At 39.9% G+C, this 19,969-nt stretch overlaps 4 protein-coding genes across 4 annotated transcripts; all 4 read right to left on the reverse strand.

Annotated features, from left to right (window-relative positions):
- Window positions 1-814: 814 nt before the first annotated feature.
- Window positions 815-1,955, reverse strand: LOC101311260. The gene is made up of 4 exons (XM_004295123.1): window positions 1,943-1,955; window positions 1,165-1,895; window positions 918-1,052; window positions 815-825 (listed from the first exon to the last, which is right to left on the reverse strand). Coding segments are annotated over exons 1-2 (588 nt in total). The 5' UTR covers window positions 1,944-1,955; the 3' UTR covers window positions 815-825; window positions 918-1,052; window positions 1,165-1,308.
- Window positions 1,956-8,605: 6,650 nt separating this feature from the next.
- LOC101304461 lies at window positions 8,606-12,381 on the reverse strand. The gene is made up of 8 exons (XM_004295099.1): window positions 11,773-12,381; window positions 11,571-11,616; window positions 11,368-11,417; window positions 11,142-11,183; window positions 9,782-9,895; window positions 9,115-9,193; window positions 8,958-9,029; window positions 8,606-8,872 (listed from the first exon to the last, which is right to left on the reverse strand). The coding sequence occupies exons 1-8, from the start codon at window positions 12,306-12,308 to the stop codon at window positions 8,828-8,830; spliced, it is 984 nt and encodes a 327-aa protein (XP_004295147.1). The 5' UTR covers window positions 12,309-12,381; the 3' UTR covers window positions 8,606-8,827.
- A 744-nt stretch (window positions 12,382-13,125) lies between these two features.
- LOC101308946 (expansin-A12-like) lies at window positions 13,126-14,098 on the reverse strand. Its single transcript, XM_004295115.1, has 3 exons — window positions 13,948-14,098; window positions 13,549-13,858; window positions 13,126-13,444 (listed from the first exon to the last, which is right to left on the reverse strand). Exons 1-3 carry the CDS (start codon window positions 14,096-14,098, stop codon window positions 13,126-13,128), a joined length of 780 nt encoding a protein of 259 aa, XP_004295163.1.
- A 1,402-nt stretch (window positions 14,099-15,500) lies between these two features.
- On the reverse strand, window positions 15,501-17,999 carry LOC101310680 (E3 ubiquitin-protein ligase RMA1H1-like). Its single transcript, XM_004295121.1, has 2 exons — window positions 17,857-17,999; window positions 15,501-16,443 (listed from the first exon to the last, which is right to left on the reverse strand). Exon 2 carries the CDS (start codon window positions 16,429-16,431, stop codon window positions 15,664-15,666), a length of 768 nt encoding a protein of 255 aa, XP_004295169.1. The 5' UTR covers window positions 16,432-16,443; window positions 17,857-17,999; the 3' UTR covers window positions 15,501-15,663.
- Between the last annotated feature and the right edge of the window lie 1,970 nt (window positions 18,000-19,969).

A 19,969-nucleotide genomic window follows, 5' to 3' on the forward strand; every position in this document is an offset into this window, starting at 1 on the left:
TTCACTTCCTTTGGAGTGTTGTACTCAAAGTCGTCATCCTTGGCTTTTTTTGTTCCCTTTCTCTTGTACAACTTCACGTTCCTCTCGAGGGAATGCATTGGAACAGGCTTCTTCATTTTTTGTACCGGCTTTAATGGAGCATTAGTTTCAGCATTTTTCTGTATCATTTCCACAATATAATCCAGCACTTCTCCTTCATCCTTCTGCTTTTTCTCTTGGGGGTTTCAGGCATATTCTCAGTGAAGTTTAGGCAGACAACTTCTTCTTCTTCTTTTTCTCACATTCAACTTCATGTGCCTTGGCAAGCTATAAAGTTAAATCCTCTATATACTTCTTCTGCCTTTTGTTCTCATCCTCCAACTTGCTTATTTCCAACGTCTGCTGAAGTATCTTTGCATTTGCTTCTTCAATTGCAATCGAGGACATCTTTGCATTCTCCTGAAGCTTTCGATTTTGGTTGTGGAGTTCAATGATTAGAACAATGAGATCCTTTTCAGCCACATCTTCTGTCGCTATATCTTTTAGGATATCTGTTGTTGCTCTAGGAACTTTTTCCTGTGGTTTCTCCTGGCTTTTTTTGGGAACCTGTGTCCACAGCAATTTAGTAACCAAAAGTATAAAATAAGCTAGGTACAATATAAACCACTAGGGTTAGTAGGAGGTCCTACTGGGGTCAGTAGGAGGTTGTCAAGCCCCCTACTGACCCCAATAGACATATTTAAAAAGGGAACTTACCCAATCCTTGAAAGTGAGAGGTAGCGCGTCCTCGGAATCCGAAAAGCCTCTGTGGCTTTCTTCATTCCATGGTCCATTTGTTATGAATTCCTGTCACATGTCCTCGGAAAAGTTAGATAAGCATACACATACACACGATTATTAACTTTTCTTCTTTTTTTGAAGTTTTTGTCTTTGCTTACCACTGCGATGTCTGAATTGTCTTTCAAGCTCTCAGTTGTGAATAGCTCTCTTATCGACCACCTAAGATAGGTTGGTGTCGATCTCTCCTTTCCAGTAATCTTGTGCTTCACCTGGGTATTCTCCAGAAACCAATACTGTATTGAAAAATAAAGACATGCACTTTCTGTAAGTAAATGTATATAATATACCCGAAATATAAACAGAAAACTAACAAATGAACCCTATATGAGACCAAAAAAAACTTACATAGATCAGTATCAAGCATCCACTGAGAACTTTTGGTTTTTTTTTCTCGTGCCTCTTAAGTCCATCGAATAGAAATTCAAGGATCATTTTTGGCCAGTTGTACTAGTTGATTCTTTCGATGTCCTCGCAAGCATTTATGAGGTCCTAGGTGATGGATACTGTTGACTTGCTAAAAAAGCATGTTGTAAACAGAAGCATAAGTATGAGGGCAGCAATGATTCTTGCATCACCCTTCTCCTCCTTATCCACCTCAGCTTCCAGCCTTTTAAGCAATACTTGTTTGTCTACTGTGTCCTTGATCATTTTCACATCAAAAATCGCTGAAGGCTTCCTTTTATCCTTGTCCATATTTCTTCCCACATTGTTTATCACTTCTCCTGAATTTGGCAGCCCAAATATCCTCTCTATGTCTTCCCCTATGATCTCCATCTCTTTATCCCCAAAAAAGAACTTCCTCTTCTCAACATCATAGTATTGAAGGATGATTTCGATGTCACGCTCATTCTTGGTAAAATGATTTTCTTGCACTTTAGAGTGATAGATCGGCGATATCATCGGCCAAAAAGAAGTTTTCCGTAGCACATCCCATACTTCAATTTTCGCTTTCGGCTTCACCATCTTAACTATTTGCTGAAAATTGACAAGCGAGAATTTTTGTTGTAATGTTGGTATAACTGCACTCCCTGACTTCTCCTTCTTCTCAGACTTCTTTTTCACATTCTTCTTCTGCACTATTTTCGTCTTTTGCTTTGCTGGAGGACTTTGTTTCTTCTTCTGCTTCTTTGACCTCGTTTCTACTACTTCATGTTCTTCTTCTTCATTCTCAGAATAAGAGGAGGATTGTCTTCTTCGTTTTGTCTTCATACTGAGGAGGAGGATTATTAAATTAGTATTGAATAGAGCAATGAAATACATAAAGGAAATAAGCTTTCTACTTCCCCAAATAGAGGTGACATTGCCCCAAATACAGTGTCTTACTGACCCCAGTAAGGACCTATACTTGCATAATCCAGTTTCCACAAGGCACAAAAACAAACTTAGAGCATCAAAAATAGCACTGAGCATCAAAAACAAACTCAAAATTTGGTTCAAATCAAGAACCCTACATCCCCAAATTGAACAAGTCTTACTGCCGCCAGTAGGAAGTAGGTTCTACTGCCCCCAATATGATCCTCTGCCCCCAATAAGAGTCCTGTAGTCGATAGTTGATAACTACCTTCCTCGCCCATAGACCAGTCATGAAACTTGTAGATCGACATCCAGGCTACCTCACCATGGTGAAATATCATCCGCGCCACATCGAGAAGGTGCTCTCCCAAGCTCCACAAGAAAGCATCATAAGAAGAGATATATATAGTTTGTCCCACATTGATAATATGTAAAAGGAGGGAACCTTAGTTATAAAAGGAAGACTTCCCATATGTAGAAAGGATCTGATAAGGGCTGACTGAATCTCTCTCTCCCGATCCCAAAGGCCTATTGGCCATGATAGTAGATTGTAAAGTGGATGTAGTCATGTCCTCCGATGGCATGGTGAACCACTATACGTCCTTGTCTGTTGCCCATGATGTTTATTGTTCATATTCGTGTTCCACCATGATTCTACATAGTCCCCGGGATTATGCAGAAACATTTAGCGTCGTCTGTGGAAATCATTACAAAAAGTCACGTTGCTTCACCCGAGAGGAATTCCACCCGAGAAGCATTCCAGCAAGCACATGGAGGCAGGCCAGCCACAAATTCATGAAGGAAGATCAGCCCATGGTGTTCGGTATATAGGCCCAAGGCTTCGGGCCCAAAGCCATTAGGTGGCATTATCATGACCCGCCCGGGTTCCCTTTCTCACCAAGTCATCACCGAGAGGCCGACGCCTCCAGCCATCCTGGAGATGATTCGATGAGACCCAAGGGTTCCTCTCCCGGTGGCAGCCTCCGGTTACAGTCCGAGGAGCGGCTCTCCAGGTTCCCGATTGGCAGCGTCCGGGTCATTATCAAGGAGCAGGTGTGCAGCCGGCTATACCTCTCCGAGGACACCTCCACTCAGCGCAGGCCAGGATTGGCTATCCCGGGCCAAGCTTGTCCGGTGCCGACCAGGAGTGATGCGTCAGGAGCAAACTAGTAGCGCCCGGGATCCACCGGCAGCGTTGGTCAGTCGCCCGGCCTGGAGGGGCACCGCTCAAGCAGCTCGATCAAGACATCTGGTCTCACCTGCAAATCGTTTGGTGACCACTGAAAAATTGCTATGGACACCCGGAGCAACTTCTCCTGCATCAGCCAGCATGCGTATTTGCTACAAGCACCATCTCGGGTGTTTGCTGGTTTCTTTGATGGTTTTGGGTGTCCTTAGCAGCTTTAAGAGGGTGCAGCAAGTGCCAAGTTCCAGAGCTGGAAAGTTGGTGATGGTCAGGTCCGGGAGCAGAAAAGAAGTTAAAGAAAGTAAAGAATTAATCAACTCCAAGGCAAGTCAGGCCATCTCTAGGTATCACAAGGGGGGAGGCAGGGATCAGGCCCGATCAATTCGATGCCACTAATCGGGAGGCAGGGATCCGTCTCGATCTGGTTCACCACATAAGGACGAGCTGGCTGGCAGATCCATTGTTATCACCCGCCGAATCTCGGGTCCGACCCGAGTAACTCTTCCGGGACAAGCTCGTCGACCGCCGGCCAGGAATAATTCGTCGGGCACCGGCATGCTCTGCTCTCGGTCGGCAATGGTTAAAAGCCGGGAAGGGATACTCTTGGCACCCTAACAACAACTGGCCAATTGCTATGGACACCCATTGTCTCCAGAAAAGCCCTTCCCGGTAGCAGTAAATCATGTTCTTCCCGGTAAGTCGATGACCTCACCTATGATCTGAACCTCCCGAGCTCGACGACTCCAGATTGAAAAGAAAATAGTCAGTCCGGGAGCAGAGAAAGAAAAGAGTTGGTCACGAGCGGGAGCAAAACAATTGAAGAAGGATTGACCCCATGCAGTCTAATCTGCAAGCAGCAGGTCCCGGTTCAAAAAAAAAAAAAAAAAAAAGGGAAGAAAGAAAGAAGCACCAATCGTAAGAACTAAGAAGGGATGTGAGAGAAGTACGTTAGTATGGGTAAGGGATGTTTCAGGTCCCGGTGGCTTTAAAAGATAAGTTAAAAAAAAAAAAAAAAAAAAAAAAAAGAAGCTATGGACACCGGAGGGAGGCACCAAGCTATTAATTCCTTGGTCATGAGTGGGATATGCAGCAGCAGTGCGAACAGCCGATAATTACTCATCGGATCCCGGAGGCCTTCAGCAAACAAAAAAAAAAAAAGGTAGGGGTAGAAAGAAAGAATGAAGCAGTGAGGGAAACCTGCAAAATCCCAAGCAACATGATACTACCCTCCCAGTTCACACTTCCGGGTCTACTGGGTGCACCCATTCAGCAGCTATTTTCACAGATAAGTCTCTATCTCGTTGGTTTGTGAAAGTACATAATATTGATGTCATGATTTCGTCCTACTTGCAAATCAACTTGTATGTATATGAGTATGGATGCTGGTCAGTAGATTTTGGCATTAGACCTAGAGGCATAAGTCATTAAAATCCCGAGTAATATCAAGCGGGATAGGCATTCGACCGAGAGATTGGCATTAGACCGAGAGGCATTCCACCAAGAAATTATGTAAGCTGCTAATCGATCATTTGTTTATTGTGAAGGTACAATAATCCTCGCCTGACCGAATAAGTTTTGAGGCCGGGAGTCGGGAGGGGCATTTTTGCCTTATCGGCGGACTTAAAGATTACGGTGTACGTCAAGACAAGCAAGACCTGAAACACGCAAGACCCGTTCAACACACCTCTTGAGTACGGACTTGGGGGGACTGGGGCCGGATGCCCGTTGATAAATGACTAGTCTATGGGCATTCTATATATCAGGTCCCCACTCAAGACGCGTCTTGAACGGGAACTTGGGGGGACTTGTAGTCGGTAGTTGATAACTACCTTCCCCGCCCATAAACCAGTCATGAAACTTGTAGATCGACATCCAGGCTACCTCGCCATGGTGAAATATTATCCATGCCACATCGAGAAGGTGCTCTCCCAAGCTCCACAAGAAGACATCATAAGAAGAGATATATATAGTTTGTCCCACATTGATAATATGTAAAATGAGGGAACCTTCCTTAGTTATAAAAGGAAGGCTTCCCATATGTAGAAAGGATCTGATGAGGGCGGACTGAATCTCTCTCTCCCGATCCCAAAGGCCTATTGGCCATGATAGTAGATTGCAAAGTGGATGTAGCCATGTCCTCCGATGGCATGGTGAACCACTATACGTCGTTGTCTGTTGCCCATGATGTTTATTGTTCATATTCGTGTTCTACCGTGATTCTACATAGTCCCCGGGATTATGCAGAAACAAGTCTTATTGACTCCAGTAGGAGGTCCTACTGACCCCAATATGCTCATCTTCCCTCTACTGCCCAATAGGGGACCTATAGTAGAACCCTAAATTTGAAACAAAATCCCTAGATTTTACAGATTCAAACAAATACAATTGCTATTCTTCTCAATTTAGACCATAAACAAGTATAAAACAGATGAATTATACAAAGATTGAATCAAAATTTGAAGGAGATTAAAGCTGGTAGAGAAATGGAAGATTACCTGGCGGAGCACGACGGAGTACACGGCTAGTGTGAGAGGATCTGAGCGAGAGGGCACTAATATGAGATTGAGAGAGAGAGAGAGAGAGAGAGAGAGAGAGAGAGAGAGAGAAGAGAGAAGCGAAACTGAGGGAGGAGAGAGAGAGAGGTCGAGGTTGAGGCGAATTGAGAAACTGACAGAGAGAGAGGACGCGCGTTTGTGGTTTGTTAGGTTTTCAATGGGTATTATCGTCTTTCTCTTCGTTTAGTTGGCTAGTGGGAATTTTGAGATCTTATTTTGTTAGTGGGAATAAAACTCTTAAAATTAGGGCTAGTGGGTATTGTCCTATTGATATAATGATGATTTTCACTTTCATACTTAAGAAATTATTAGCATTTTTATCTCATCTTTATTACCACTGACGATAATATTTAGCATATTTACTAAAACACTAATTAATCTGTTATGGTAATTTTCTTCTAAATTTAAATCTTTACATATAACTCATTAAAGGGTTTTCATAAAGAGTTTGGGTGCAAAACATCCAGCAATTTCTTGATCTCCAAGAAAAAATACGTGCTCTCCAAGTTTGTCTCGGCTTCACTCACTTTCTCGGTTTCCTATTGAATTCAACTGTCTATATATAAAGCCACACATGTCTGTTAAATTCAACGTCTTCTGGTACAAGCTCCCTGTCTGTTGGCCAAAAGAAAGCTTAAGCTGTCAGAGTGACGCTTCCCCATTAGGGTTCCAGCAAGGGTTTCAGGGTTCCGGTCATATATATCTTGCTTTCACAAAACCACCATTGTTGTATGATGCTTCGGAAGAGAGCAGCAACTCAAACATATTCAAGACTTCACCTTTCAAAGAAAGCAAGGAAAAACGAAGAGGAAGAAGACATGATCAGCCAATTACCAGAAGACGTTCGCCGCCACATTCTCTCATTCTTATCTACTAAGCACGCGGTCTCTACTACCATCCTTTCAAGGAGTTGGAAAAACCTATGGACCTTGGCTTCAACCAAAAACCTAGAGCTTGACGACAGCCTACTACTCCACCCCGAAAGTAAGACTGAAACCATTCACCACCATCCTTCTTTATTCTCTGATTTCGTGAACAATGTTCTCGGGCTCATCAGTGTGCCGTCTATTCAAACACTCAAATTTTGTTGTTCCTACCCTTACGACCCAGATCATATACATTGTTGGTTACATAGGGCATGCAGTTACAATATCATCGAGGTTGATATCAGAGTATACAGTCAAAACCCTATCAAATTGCCTTCGAATTTGTATGGTAGCACTTGGCTGGTGGTACTGAAATTAAACGCCAATGTAAGTTTCAACTTTCGGGACTCCATCTCTTTTCCAAGACTCAAGGTGTTTTGGATAAAGGTGTATGACACAGACGATGTTAACTTGACTCAGAAGCTTTTCAGCGATCACATCTGCCCTATTCTTGAAGAGTTGTTCATCGAGGGTGAGATATTGGATGAAAATAGGAGAGTGGTTTTGTTGGTGATTTTGAGTTCTCAAGAGGTTGAAAATTGAATACCGTTTAGCGCATAGTTTTCACGGTTGTATTGAGTACAGTTTTGTGTTGCATTGCCCTAACCTCGAGTCACTTGATCTCCACGATGACTTCTTGGCCAAGTATAGTGCTAAGCATTTGAAGGTTTTGGACCATGCAAATATTAGTATTGGATACCCCTGTGCGGATTATGCAGCATTTGATCTTTACGGCGATGGAAATCCCTCTAATCGTGCATTTGAGGTCCTGGAAGAGCTCTCAAGTGTCAAGTGCCTATCGTTATCTGGTGGCACTACAAAGGTATGCTATTGTCCATTCTCTTAGCTAGGTTTTTACAGAAGTACTACTTAGTATGGTTTTTAGTTGAACTAATTTGGATTTTAATTCATTGCAGGCTCTCAGTTGTTCCTATCAAACTGCGCAATGTACCGGTTTAGATGATGACGAAGAAGATGCATTACTCATCCGCTTGAGAAATTTCGAGCTGTACTTTCGATTTTTGACCTGTTTGGAGCTGGGTTTCCGTACCTGTGAGAGCTGGAGTTTATTGCCCTTGCTACTTCATAGCTCGCCCAATCTGGAGTATCTTGTCTTAAAAAAGGTGAGTTGATACTGAATGGACCATTTTTTCCAGTTTCAATTGCAGGAATAATCCAATTTTCATGCATAGTTTTTCCGAATGATCCAATTATATTGACCCTCTTTTCTTTTCTTTTGTGACAGGAATTGGACTTGACTAGTTATCGTTACAAAACAGTATTCTCCTGGAGGCCGGAAGGTCCTGTACCGGAATGCATGTTGCTTCACCTCAGAGAAATCGAAATCTGGGGATTTCAGGGGGAATCGCAGGAGTTGGAAATCATAGACTTCTTTTTGGGGCATGCAGATGTGTTGCAAAAGATGAGTATTCATGTCCAAGAATCATCACCAAAGATGATGTTTTCCAAGCATGTGTTACAAATCCCAACAGCTTCAGAAGCATGTCAAGTGGAAGTTATATGAACAAAAAGTTCCACATGATAATTTTTGTAGACCAAATCACATACTAGGAATGAAAATTTATGAAATTAAGAGTCAGACTTATTGCCCACTAATGTTGTCTACGTTCTCGTTTCTTTTTTCGTCTCCATCTTCTCTAAAATCTCATAAAATGGCCTACAGTGACGTTTTCAAGAAAAGATGAGAAACAACTATCTCCCGTATCCACGAGGGAATAATGGAAGTCGTTTGTTTGAAACAACTGACGTTCCTCTGCTTAAAAGTAACACTATTCTTCTCCAGTATCGTTTGTTCATAACACTATCCTCAAAAAGAGTTTTTCATTACAGCCTCAATAATATTAGTGCATCTTGTAAGAGTAACAGCTAAACTAACATAACAAATGTGTGAGAAAGCAGTAAATAAAATACAATAGAATTACATAATTTCCTATGTATCTGCAAAAATGGTTGGCTAAAAAGTAAGATAATTAGACACATACATAGGCTGTTTTATACTCTTTTGCTAGTAGAAACATGATGCAGTATCACTCTGCGTCAGGGTCCAACCTTCTCTGGATAGCAGCAGCAGCCTGAACGAACAAAAGGTGACAAAACATAAAAGTTAACAACATGATTAAGCATTATGCCGAGGCACCAAAAGTTTGTAATCCCTACCTCAAAGTTTCCGATCTTGTACTGGTAAGCCATCTCTTCCCGAAGTTGAGCTTGCTCTTTCATTGCTTGCGCCTGGCAATTCAAACGGAAATGAAGAGGGATGAAGTACGATAAACAAACTAAAGGCTATGACAACAATAATGAGGCAGAAACTGACCAGTCCACTCTGCATAGAGCGCTTCAGAGCTTCTACTTCTTCTTCCTTTTGTCTTTCACGGACTCTCATCATTTCTTGCCTGAAAGACGATAATATATTATTGGCTAAATCTCTTCCAGGAGAAACGACTATATATTAACAAATTGCTAGACCCAACAGTGTAATCATTGCAATAGATTTGGGTTAACAAAACCAAACACCATTTCCTAACCATATCCTGCATCAAAGTATAGTTGCCTAGGCCTACTGTTATTTCGGTGCATAAAACTGCCAAAGTCATTTTTTCTAACCCAAAAACACTGACCAATAAGTGAAACTGTTATGTCCAGAAATTGGCCAAATAAAAAAACTGTAATGGTTTTCTTATGTCTTTTTTCAAGGGCTGGCTTTTGAAGAACTTTTTTATGGAAGACTATTTGTAAAGAATATCTCTGCGAGTTCAAGGGTTCTAATGTATAATACATAGTGAAGTTACTAGACTAGGTCTAAACACCAGAACACGAGTAATTGGAACATTAGTTGTATGAAAGAAAATTGTATACTACTCTATTAATGGAAGTCCTTGAAATGAAAGATGCACTATGATGTTCGAATTCATTAAAAATTAAATAGAGGATGTAGCTTGACCTAAAATAATGAGCGTAAAACAGTTAGTAATGAAGCATACCTTCGCACTTCCTCATCATTGAATACAGTACGCTCTTTTTCCACAACCTTTTTCATACCCTTTTTCATTTCCTTTTCCATTTTATGGCTATAGTAAGCATCAAGGCTATAATACCTGCAATCACAAAAGTAAAGTTCATTGCATGGTGCTACATGGTATTGTTTCAAAATTTATCAAATGTGCTGCATTTTCACAAGTTTCCTAACAAGGAGAGTGCAATTTCAAAGCAAGAAGGTACAAAACTAGCATAACTTTTTATGAAAACAAACATCAAGAGTCCAAGACATAAACCAATACAGAGATGGTTAAATCTTCCTTTTATTTCGTCCCCAAATAACGAACTTGAATGTATATCTGAACATATATAGGCCGGATCAGAGGCGGAGTGCGGACGTCTCTCCGTTCTCCACCGTCTGGCGCCGACGACGGCGCTCCTCTTGCCGAGCGGACACCAGAGCCATCCCCGACAACTTTACCATGAAGATACATATATATGCATCTGATCTCTTTCCAGATATTTGACTTGTTATTTGCAAATTTATGAGTAAGGACTCAAGACCGCATATTCAAACATAACACAGCATATAGATCCTACTTCAGTCTAACAATAAACTTGCCTATATTTATGTACCACAAGTAATTGCTGGTCAGACAATGACGAAAACAACCCTCAACAGATGTAGACATACAATTTAAAGTTTCTTTTTTCGTATTTCTTGTTCATATTATTTTGAATAGAAAGAAACTTTATTGCTAGGAAAAGCTATATAATACACATCCAAGGACAAGAACGCAGACAAAAAGAAACAATCAGTTACATGAGCTAAACTTGAAACTTCACGCGACAAAACCAAGCTATGTCAAACATTTAAACCAACTAGTACATGAAAAATTTACTTCCTAGACATGTAAGTGTGGTGCAACCATCCAGTACATAAACAGCCAAGAAAGAGTCCTTACACTCAGAACAGACCGATGACAAATCCAAAATCATATTAAGGATATTCAACTTAAATTATATAGCCCATACATTTCATGCTCCTCTAAACACTAGGAAAGTAAATAAACTAAAACCCTAGTCCAGAATAAGCTGCTAAGTATACAAAATTAGCTATTTGTATAAATTTAATCTGACTAATAGGTGTCTAACTTTCACTAAAAGGATCAAGTTAGATAATTTACAAAACAAAACAAAAAGAAAAACAAAAACAAAAAAGGTCCATTTAACTCCCCACTTAGGACTGGAACATTTAAAGGAGTTACATCATTAGGACTCGAACAAAACTGTGTCAACTATTACATATCTAGAAAGGCTAAAAGCATAGTGTCTAAAGTCTAAACTAATAGAATAGAACCTTACTTTTTGGAAGGAAATGTAGCTGTGTTGTGATCTTCCATGAACCTACAAAAAGGGACATAAGAAAAGTGCTTCTCAACTCAGATTTTTTGAAACTAAAATGCAAGAAAGGTAACAAATTCCAGTCACCTTATTACATAACAATTCAATGAAAAAAAATAAAAAATCAAACTAGATGAGAGGCCAAACAATAAGAAGAAAGAAATGCATTCCACACACAAACACTTACTGTTTGAACATCTGCTTCTCTTCCCAATTCGGCAGATGCTCCAGGTTCACCTAAACAAGCACGATACAACTATCTTTAAGAGTTCTATTACCAGCAAGTAAATGACTGCGTTACAACAATCACAACTATTGCAATTTGCAAATATGGAACAATGTCATTAGGTTTCATGGTGGGTAAAGACAAAGCAGTTGGTAATGAATTACCTGTTTTACTTCAGCCAACCATGCCGTAAACTCCGGTCGCTTGTTCCTGTACCATAGCAAACATCAAGGGCAAAGCTTAATCAAATAATCCCTCAGCAAAAACACATTCTTTACTCATATACACTCTGCAAAACACTAAAAACTACCGATTCCAGTAAAAACACAATCTTTAAACACTGAATTCAAATCGATATGAACTCACCACATATCAGTCTCTCTGATAATCCCATACTTGCCCCAAGAATCAGTAACCGCTCCTTTCTTACCTTTCTCCTTCTTCTCCTTCTTCCTCTTCTTCCTCCTCTCCTTCTTCTTCTTCTCCTCTTCTCTCTCTCTCCTCCTCCTCTTCTTCTCCTTCTCTCTCCTTCTCCTCTCCTCTTTCTCCTTCCTCCTCCTCCTCTCCTTCCTCCTCCGCCGCTCGCTCTCGCTATCACTCCCGCCCTCGCTCACCGAATCCGACCCGCTCTCCTCCTCGGACTCTTCCGAAGACTCCGAATCCGAGTCGTCCTCGCTGCTACTGTACCTCCGCCGCGACTTCCTCTTCCTCCTCCGCCGCGCGTGCTCCTCATCGCTCGATTCGGAGATTTCCCGCGCTTTTCGTCTCGATTTGCTGCGCCTCGTGTCTTTATCGGAGTCAGAAAGCTCTATGGATTTGCCGGATTTTCTTTCGCTTCCGTCGTCTTTGTCTGGGGTTTTGCTTGCTTTCTCCGGAACGGCGCCGTTTCGATCTTTGCCCATTTTGGTGGTTTAGGGAGAGAGACCAGCAGGTGGAGTTCGTTTTGTGTTCCTTACTCTTGATATGGACCGCAGTAAATCATGGCACACAACACATCCCAATTCTTGGCCCAAATAACTCATACCCCTTTTTTTGTTTGTTTTTTTTTTTTATCAAAAAAGAAAAAAAAACTAAATTCTAATAAACTTGTACTTCATTATGGTAATTTTATACAACCGAATGTTTACTCTAAAAAAAAAAAACAATTATTTGTTAGAGAAAAAGAAATCATCGATTCCGCTTGGTGGTTTGCAAATGCGTGACTTATTAATTTATCTAGTAAACTACTGAAAGTGTAAGGTTTCATGGGCGTATGAAGAACTCGAACATGAGGTGGGATACATTTATACGTGGCTTCTTTCGATGTACGTCTCTATAGCCTAACTTGTATTGCTGATTGAATCAATACTTTTAGTAAATCTTTTAGACACATAAATCTCCCTGTAGCCCAAGTAGTCGTTGTAATAAATTTTTTAGAAACGGATATTTCGTCAGAAGTAACCATTTTTTTATTGGAGGTTTTTGTTGTTGAATAATTCATAAACAAATGTATGTCCTTTTTATGTAGAAGTTGTTGTGGGACTCGTTGTATTGAGTAAAATCCCACAAAAAGTACAGGTAGAGAACGATGTACATTTGAATAAGTTATTACATTATACTATACGTACACATACATTGATACATACCCTTAAAATTCATCATGTAAAGAACTAAAGATAACATCCTTTAGTTAAAAAGCAATAATAATAATGCCTGGTTAATTATAGCATTAATATCAACTTAAGAGAACTGGTTGTGGGATGAAAATGTTTGTCCAAATCTCCAAGTGGAAGGAACAACGTTGTTAAACACTAGGGTTTTTCCATCAACCAAGGTGAGCTTGAACGACAGTCGTTGGTTCCTCAGGTCGATGCTGCTTTGCCAATTGGCACCCCAATTCCTATGCATCGGCATCCATGTTGCTCTCCTCATCCTCGACCCCCGTATCCACGCCCCCTTCACGGCGCCGCTTCCGCCAACATTCGATACCATCACCATGTTAAAGCTCGATTGCCCCTTCAACGTGAATCTGACTCCTCCTCTTCGTATACAAGCCACCCTTTATTTTCATATGCAAAAACATTATTTATATATCTTCAGTATATGTGAGGCAAATGTTGATCTTGAATCAGAGTTAAGTAATAGTAGTCGAGTTATACGTACCTTCTGTAGATCACAGGAACAATGCCTTCGTTGCCTTGTCGCGCAATGCGAAGAAAAGCCGGCATAGACATGTCGAAATGGTGGTGAGGGGCATTGCACCACCCTCCGTTGTTGTTTGGGGGGCAGAAATTGGTGGCGGATACAGTCACGGCTCCTCGTCGAAGGCACCACTTTGGATCCACCTTATAGTTGCACATCACTTGGTAACAAGCACCGCATGCCTCTCCACCTCTGAAAAGAATGGTACTTACTGCTGCTGTGTTCACTCCGAACGCCGTTACCATTGTATTTTCATAACCACAAGCACCTCCTGTACATAGTAATTAAGATTGTTGGTGTTGCTTTGGAGTAGTGCAAATTTATATACATCTTATCAAATCTATGTACGTTGCGACTTACCAAAGGTGGCAGGGTCCTGGTTGACCCCATAGAAAGTTGCATGAGCGTTAAGCCAGGCACTAGCTTGAGCACCATTGATGCCCACCAAAACTACACTAACAAAGAAGATGATCTGCCGAAACAGAACACAGAAAGAACCTCTAGCTTTCATTATTCTTTCTCTCAACACACAGAATATATCAGTTTCTATATTTGTTCTCAGCAGCCAAACTTAAACTAGATGAGTTTTCATGATGAAGAAGCAGAAGATATAGCATCCATTTATAGACTTACGGATCAAACAAACACGATCGTCGTCGGTGAATTAATAAAACGATATGCAGAAGATAGTTGAAATATATAAATCAGTAGCCACAAAACGCGTTCGTTCACGTCTTATGAATAAGTACGGAAAGATATGTACGTTTGGGAATGAAAGTTTTAGTTTCAAACACTGAAGAACAAGTGCATGTGAGGTATATATTAGGAAGCAGCTACTGCTTGCGATCTGCATGTTTTAAAGTCCCATGTCGGTGATTTGTTACCCCCACCCCCCACCCCCCCCCAACAGCATGTTTATGGCATATTATTGCTGCGTATATTGGAAATTGAAGAACTGTACACTACTACTAGTGTAGTTCTATAGTTCTGTTTATGGCATATAAGAACTATACACTTATGGATTGAGTCATACCAAAAAACCGAAAATTAAGGATATCCAATATATTACGAACACTAAGAATGAATTGTGAAGCCAAATCTCTCCAAAACGATCCTGAAGTAATGCATTTTCTTCTTGATCTCTTCATGAACGAAACGGAATTGTGGTCTATACGAGGCAACTAATTAGCCCATTTAACACAATGTTGCTAATGTATGTACAAGATGAATAGAATAGAAGTAGTGAGGTACCTTCTCCAAATAAACTCAAATAATCTAGGATCCAAGCTAATTCAATAGTTTTGATAATCATTATAACAAAATGCAACGATAGCTATTCCTCTGTAAAATCCTGAGACGCGTTACCTTTATATGACGGTGGCACACTCTTCCACACCCTATCCAACCAAAATAAGAGATGGATGCCAATTGACTTCAATAAGCTTAGCTTAGGCGCAGAATAGCGCCAAGAACTGTAGTTGGAATCTAAGTTTCATTTCTCTTTAGGATATGAAAATGAACATTTCGAATACACGCAGTGTAAGGTGAGGAGTATCTCTCTGCATATTGCATATAGTTAATTAGTTGTATCGTATCTATTATGTGAGGGTTGAGATGTACAAAAATCAAATGCAGTGCTGGGTGCTTGGTCTGAGTGTCTGACCCAACCTATATTATTTCCCAGCAACAACTAGATTAATACAGAAGACAAGTGGGTACATAAAACAGACACAGAGCAAACTGAAACTCCGGGGAAGCTGTATCTCCCATTTTAACCAAAGTAAAAACCTATTGAAGCTACGACAGTGGACAGATTGACTTGGGCCTAGTTTAGGGTTTAAGGTTTAGAATGTTAAACTTGCGGTAGTTACTAGAATGTGAAAAGTAAGAATCACGCAAAGACCACTTGGAATAATAGGAAAGAAAAAAATTAACCAATTTGGCATTAGAAATCATATGTACAGAAGTCTCGATCATACAAAGAGTGCTTCGAGCAAAATCTCTAACAGCATGTCTAATCTATACTGACAGCCATTTCTAATAACTGTACATCAGCGAACCTACTAAAGAATATGTTCAGAACAAGAGAAGGCACAGCATAAAGCAGCAGAAAAGAAAGATTGTGACTCTATTAAGAGATTTGTCAAGCTGAACTTCCTGCCTTCTCATCCTAGGACTGCTCGGTGGGTATGTATTCAGATAAGGATGAGCAAACAAATTTGTGTCTGAGCTGCCAAACATCCTTGCAAACACAAACTCTCCAACCATCCCTATCGTTGGATTGGATAAATGTGTCAACATCGTACTGCCAAGATAAGCTGATTCTGAATTTGTGGCATAACCTCCATCAGAAGGGCTGTATTGATCATAAACCGACTGTGGATGTGTCTGTGTATAATAATAATTTGAATGAAGTTGCTGCCTTGAAGGCGATGTAGGGCTGGTAGATGTAAACGAAGTGTCCAACCTAGGTGGTGGTCTGCGTGGTACAACCAGACCCAAATTGGGTTTCTTTCCTTTTGAACCTGTACCACGACCATAGAGGGGAACCACCGAGGATGGAGTAATATTAGCCTTACAGACAGGACAGGTTTGCTGCAGCTGGTTTGGTTCATCAGAAGCACTTGGAACCTGAAGCCATTTGTAAATGCAAGGCCAGCAGTACAGGTGACCACAGAGTGTCACCACAGGTTCATGTGCTGAATCTAAGCAGATGTTGCACTCAAAGCAGCCACTATCATTGTCTGAGACAGTAGTAGGGGTAGACATTGATTTCCACTTCTTTACCGAAATATCTCCGTCTGACTCGAAGTGTCCCTGAGGCTCAAAGAAGTTCTGTTCCATAGCGGATGTGTTCTGTTATAGAAAAAGGTAACAACATTAGTAAGCAGATGCACACAGTAACATTAGTACTCAAGCCAAGAGCAAATATATTCACAACAGTGCAAAAACAGTTGTATCTACATAAATTCACCTCCCTAAGTAAAGAAATAAATATCATACTCAAATTGCCAGTAATGCAACAGACAACTTTCCCCAACTAGATTTCCAAAACAAACACTAAGCATCTAGAAAGGCAGAAATGAATAAAACAAAGGAACGTTGTTTCACTTTAAATTAACATAACCACAAGAGGATAAAGAAGAATCAATTGGCACTGGCTCCATGTTATTTAAATTGGAGGAAAAAATGCAAAGGTTCTCCAACCCACTTATCAGAGATAACAATAATAATTATAAGAGACCCTACGGCCCTAACTATCTTAGTACCAAACGTTGAAAAAAAAAAAAGTAGGACTAACATGCCACCAGCAAATGCCATTTTCCCTTGCACCAAATTTTCTCACTAATTCTTTTCAATACTCAATCCTTTTGAGACAAAAACTTATACACCAGTCCAAAAGATAAAGGGGTGACCGCACTAGGAAATGTTGACATCAAGCACATCATCAATTTAACAAAATTTTAACCTAATACTTGTTTTTCTATCTAGATGACCTGAATTGTTCAGCTATGAATCTTCATAAACAAAAATAACTTATTTCTACCGTCCGACCTTAAAGAAATACAATAATTGGACAAACATTAGGCAAAAAGGGGGAAGGAAAAACAATGGAAGTATTCTCTCATAATTGAAATTCTTGAGCATCCACGATATGGTTCTTGATTTGTCAGATCCATAGAAATATGAAGTATACAAAGACTTATTCTACTTGAGATCCTATTGTTTGTATTCCAAGTTTTAGCAGTTGCAGCAAGTAATATGAAGGTGGACTGACCTCTACACATGATAAAAGGACTAAATATTGAGAGGAAAGTGAGGATGTATTGTCTATAAAACTGCTTAAAATTCTTCATAAACTCAACTATCTAGAGCTCATTGTTTCAGTCTTGGGGTAGCTGAAGTAAGCCTAACACAACAACCCAAATTTCCAACTCTCCATACAAAACTCTTTGTTGTTCCTAATTCTACAATTTCTCTTCATTAATTTCATAACTTAGCCGACATCTAATACTTCCCATCTTTGAACATACATAGCCAAAGAATTTGAACATCAAATTCAAACAAGGCAAAAAAATTGTCTCCAAAAGAATTACTTTGATTGAAAAAGCCAACAAAAGAAATCGACCCATCATCGATCTAACCATGAGAATCAAAAACAAAGCGAAACCCATCAAAGGAAACTCACAAATTCAACAACTTTGACATACAAATTGCATAAAACAGATCAAGAAAAGGTCGTAAAGGAATCAGAGATAGAATGCTTACCGAGAAAAAGCTGAATCCGAGTAGTGTAATCGAAGGGAGAGATAAAAAGAGGTGGGTTTGATCGCTTTGCGGCGAAGAGAGAGAGAATAATAGGTTGAGAGCGAAACAAGGAAGGAGAGTAGAGAACAGAGAATGAGAGCGTTTTGGTGATTTGTTTGGGGGTGTTGGGTGTGGTATATATAACAATGCTCAAGGGGGATTACTAGAGAGAGAGGGAGAATATATGACTGTGCTTTGTAACCGCGTCATGTCATTTGGTTTTTTATGGTTTTCAATTCAACGTCTTGAAAACTCTTTGTTTCTTCTTCTTTCTCAAAAAGGATGGTTCTTTTGTTTTCGTTTTCTTTCCGATTTGTTTCTCTATTATGATCCTGAATTAGTGATCCGATTGTCTGCCACGTGTTAGGGTTTTGGTATGTATCTTCTTTTCTTGTGTTGGTAACTTTTTCTTGGATTTTGGTAAGTATTATCATCTCTACTAATCCTACTACGATAAAAAAAAAAACGTTAAACAAATATGAACTATCATCTTATTCAGTAACATAACGAGTGTCAAGTTACACTGTCGTTATATCATCGATTAGATTCTAAGTAACTTGTTAAATAAACAAGCGTCGCAAGCTCAACATCACTATATAACACACATTGATTGCTTGGATATGTGCACATAAGAAATCGCGTAATCCTCTTCCTTTAAGTAGACACTAAGAAATATTACTAAAAAGATCGAGGTCGATACTCCATGTTATCTAATGAAGAAACACATATGAATATCTAGAATATAAAAAAATGGTGTCGCAGTGTTTGGTAACATTTGACATCAAGGTAGTTAAAAAGCAAGTAGCCGGCGATTAGATGAATGATGAATCCATCAATGTAGTTAATAGGTGCATCAAAAAAGGCATCGATTTACTTGGTTCTAAGAACCTTCCTTCCTACGAACAACTTTACTAGAAGAAGAATTAGCAGATCACTACAACCACGACCAAATCAATGGAAACGCCATGATGAAGCCGAGAGAAGAAAATTCTGTTAGTCAAGTAAAAAACGACGATGGGGAACAATTTAGGTTAATTATTATTTGAATCCTAAAATCAGAACAAGGCTTAGCTGACGAGGTGGCTAAGCGGAGCAAATAATACCATTGACCATCGAGAAGAAAGTGACCCGTGCGTGGTTCAAAAGAAAAACCCTAGAAGGGTTTTGATATTTTGAGGGCTCTTTATGACTAGGACCATTATCTTCTTCTTCCTCCGGTCTTTGTCTGCAGCATGTGGATTTGGATCTGGGATTATGCTAACCTTGGGAAACTAGAAAAAGATAGATCTCTACGTGGCCTTCGACGTGTGGATATTAGGGTTTTCGGCGCTGTTCATAGTCTGTTCCAGTGTCCCATACACACACTGGTTTTGAGATCGACGTGGTTTTCTGATGGCGCGGGGGTCGTAGATCCAGAATCTTCTCTTACTAATTGGGATTAAAAATCAAACATTTCCAGAAACAACCAACTTCCTTAATAAACCGTTAACCAAAGGCCCCTCGGATTCCAGAAGCATGTTTTAGCTCAAAGCTAAGCCTCAAGTTTTAGAGAGTAGGAAAAATTGGAAGAACCGTCGGGATTGAAAATGTTTGGGCAGGTAAATAACTCTTGGAAACAACCGACAAATAGTATCCCGGCCGTCACTATATATATATATATATATAACTCTCTACACTAATAATCGTACCTAATAAGTTTGTATTTAGTTTGTGTTTTTTAGCTAGGGTTGCAGGTTTGTGCAACAACTGGTTGGCTGTTGTAGACGTTTTGTACCGATGCATACCATCAGTCATTTGTTTCATTTCGACTCATCCGAATATACAAATGAGCGTTGATACCGTTAAATAATTAATGATTAGACCTAATCTATATATCATTGTGATCACGTATTACATGCTTTTTATCTACCTTTAAATCGTTAGAAGGATGATATATATATATATATATAGTAGTATTTTCTAGCTTGAGTTAATTATAATATATCAACATTATACTTTATTAAAAAATAAAAATAAAAAATTATGCTCATTCATTAATCGCTCTGATCTATTTATTAATTAAGCAGATAGGTAA

The sequence above is a fragment of the Fragaria vesca genome, linkage group LG3 (genome assembly GCF_000184155.1).
Source record: "Fragaria vesca subsp. vesca linkage group LG3, FraVesHawaii_1.0, whole genome shotgun sequence".
NCBI classification, from domain to species: Eukaryota; Viridiplantae; Streptophyta; class Magnoliopsida; order Rosales; family Rosaceae; genus Fragaria; species Fragaria vesca.

Bases quoted from the DNA above. Each gene is read 5' to 3' on its own strand.
- LOC101310680 (XM_004295121.1), bottom strand. From the start codon at position 16,431: ATGGAACAGAACTTCTTTGAGCCTCAGGGACACTTCGAGTCAGACGGA.
- LOC101308946 (XM_004295115.1), bottom strand. From the start codon at position 14,098: ATGAAAGCTAGAGGTTCTTTCTGTGTTCTGTTTCGGCAGATCATCTTC. The intron at 13,859-13,947 runs GTAAGTCGCAAC...TACTATGTACAG, and splicing joins CCAGGACCCTGCCACCTTTG to GAGGTGCTTGTGGTTATGAA. The intron at 13,445-13,548 runs GTACGTATAACT...ATGAAAATAAAG, and splicing joins GTTCCTGTGATCTACAGAAG to GGTGGCTTGTATACGAAGAG.
- LOC101304461 (XM_004295099.1), bottom strand. From the start codon at position 12,308: ATGGGCAAAGATCGAAACGGCGCCGTTCCGGAGAAAGCAAGCAAAACC. The intron at 11,418-11,570 runs GTAATTCATTAC...GTGCTTGTTTAG, and splicing joins GGTTGGCTGAAGTAAAACAG to GTGAACCTGGAGCATCTGCC. The intron at 9,030-9,114 runs GTCAGTTTCTGC...TTGAATTGCCAG, and splicing joins GCTCTATGCAGAGTGGACTG to GCGCAAGCAATGAAAGAGCA.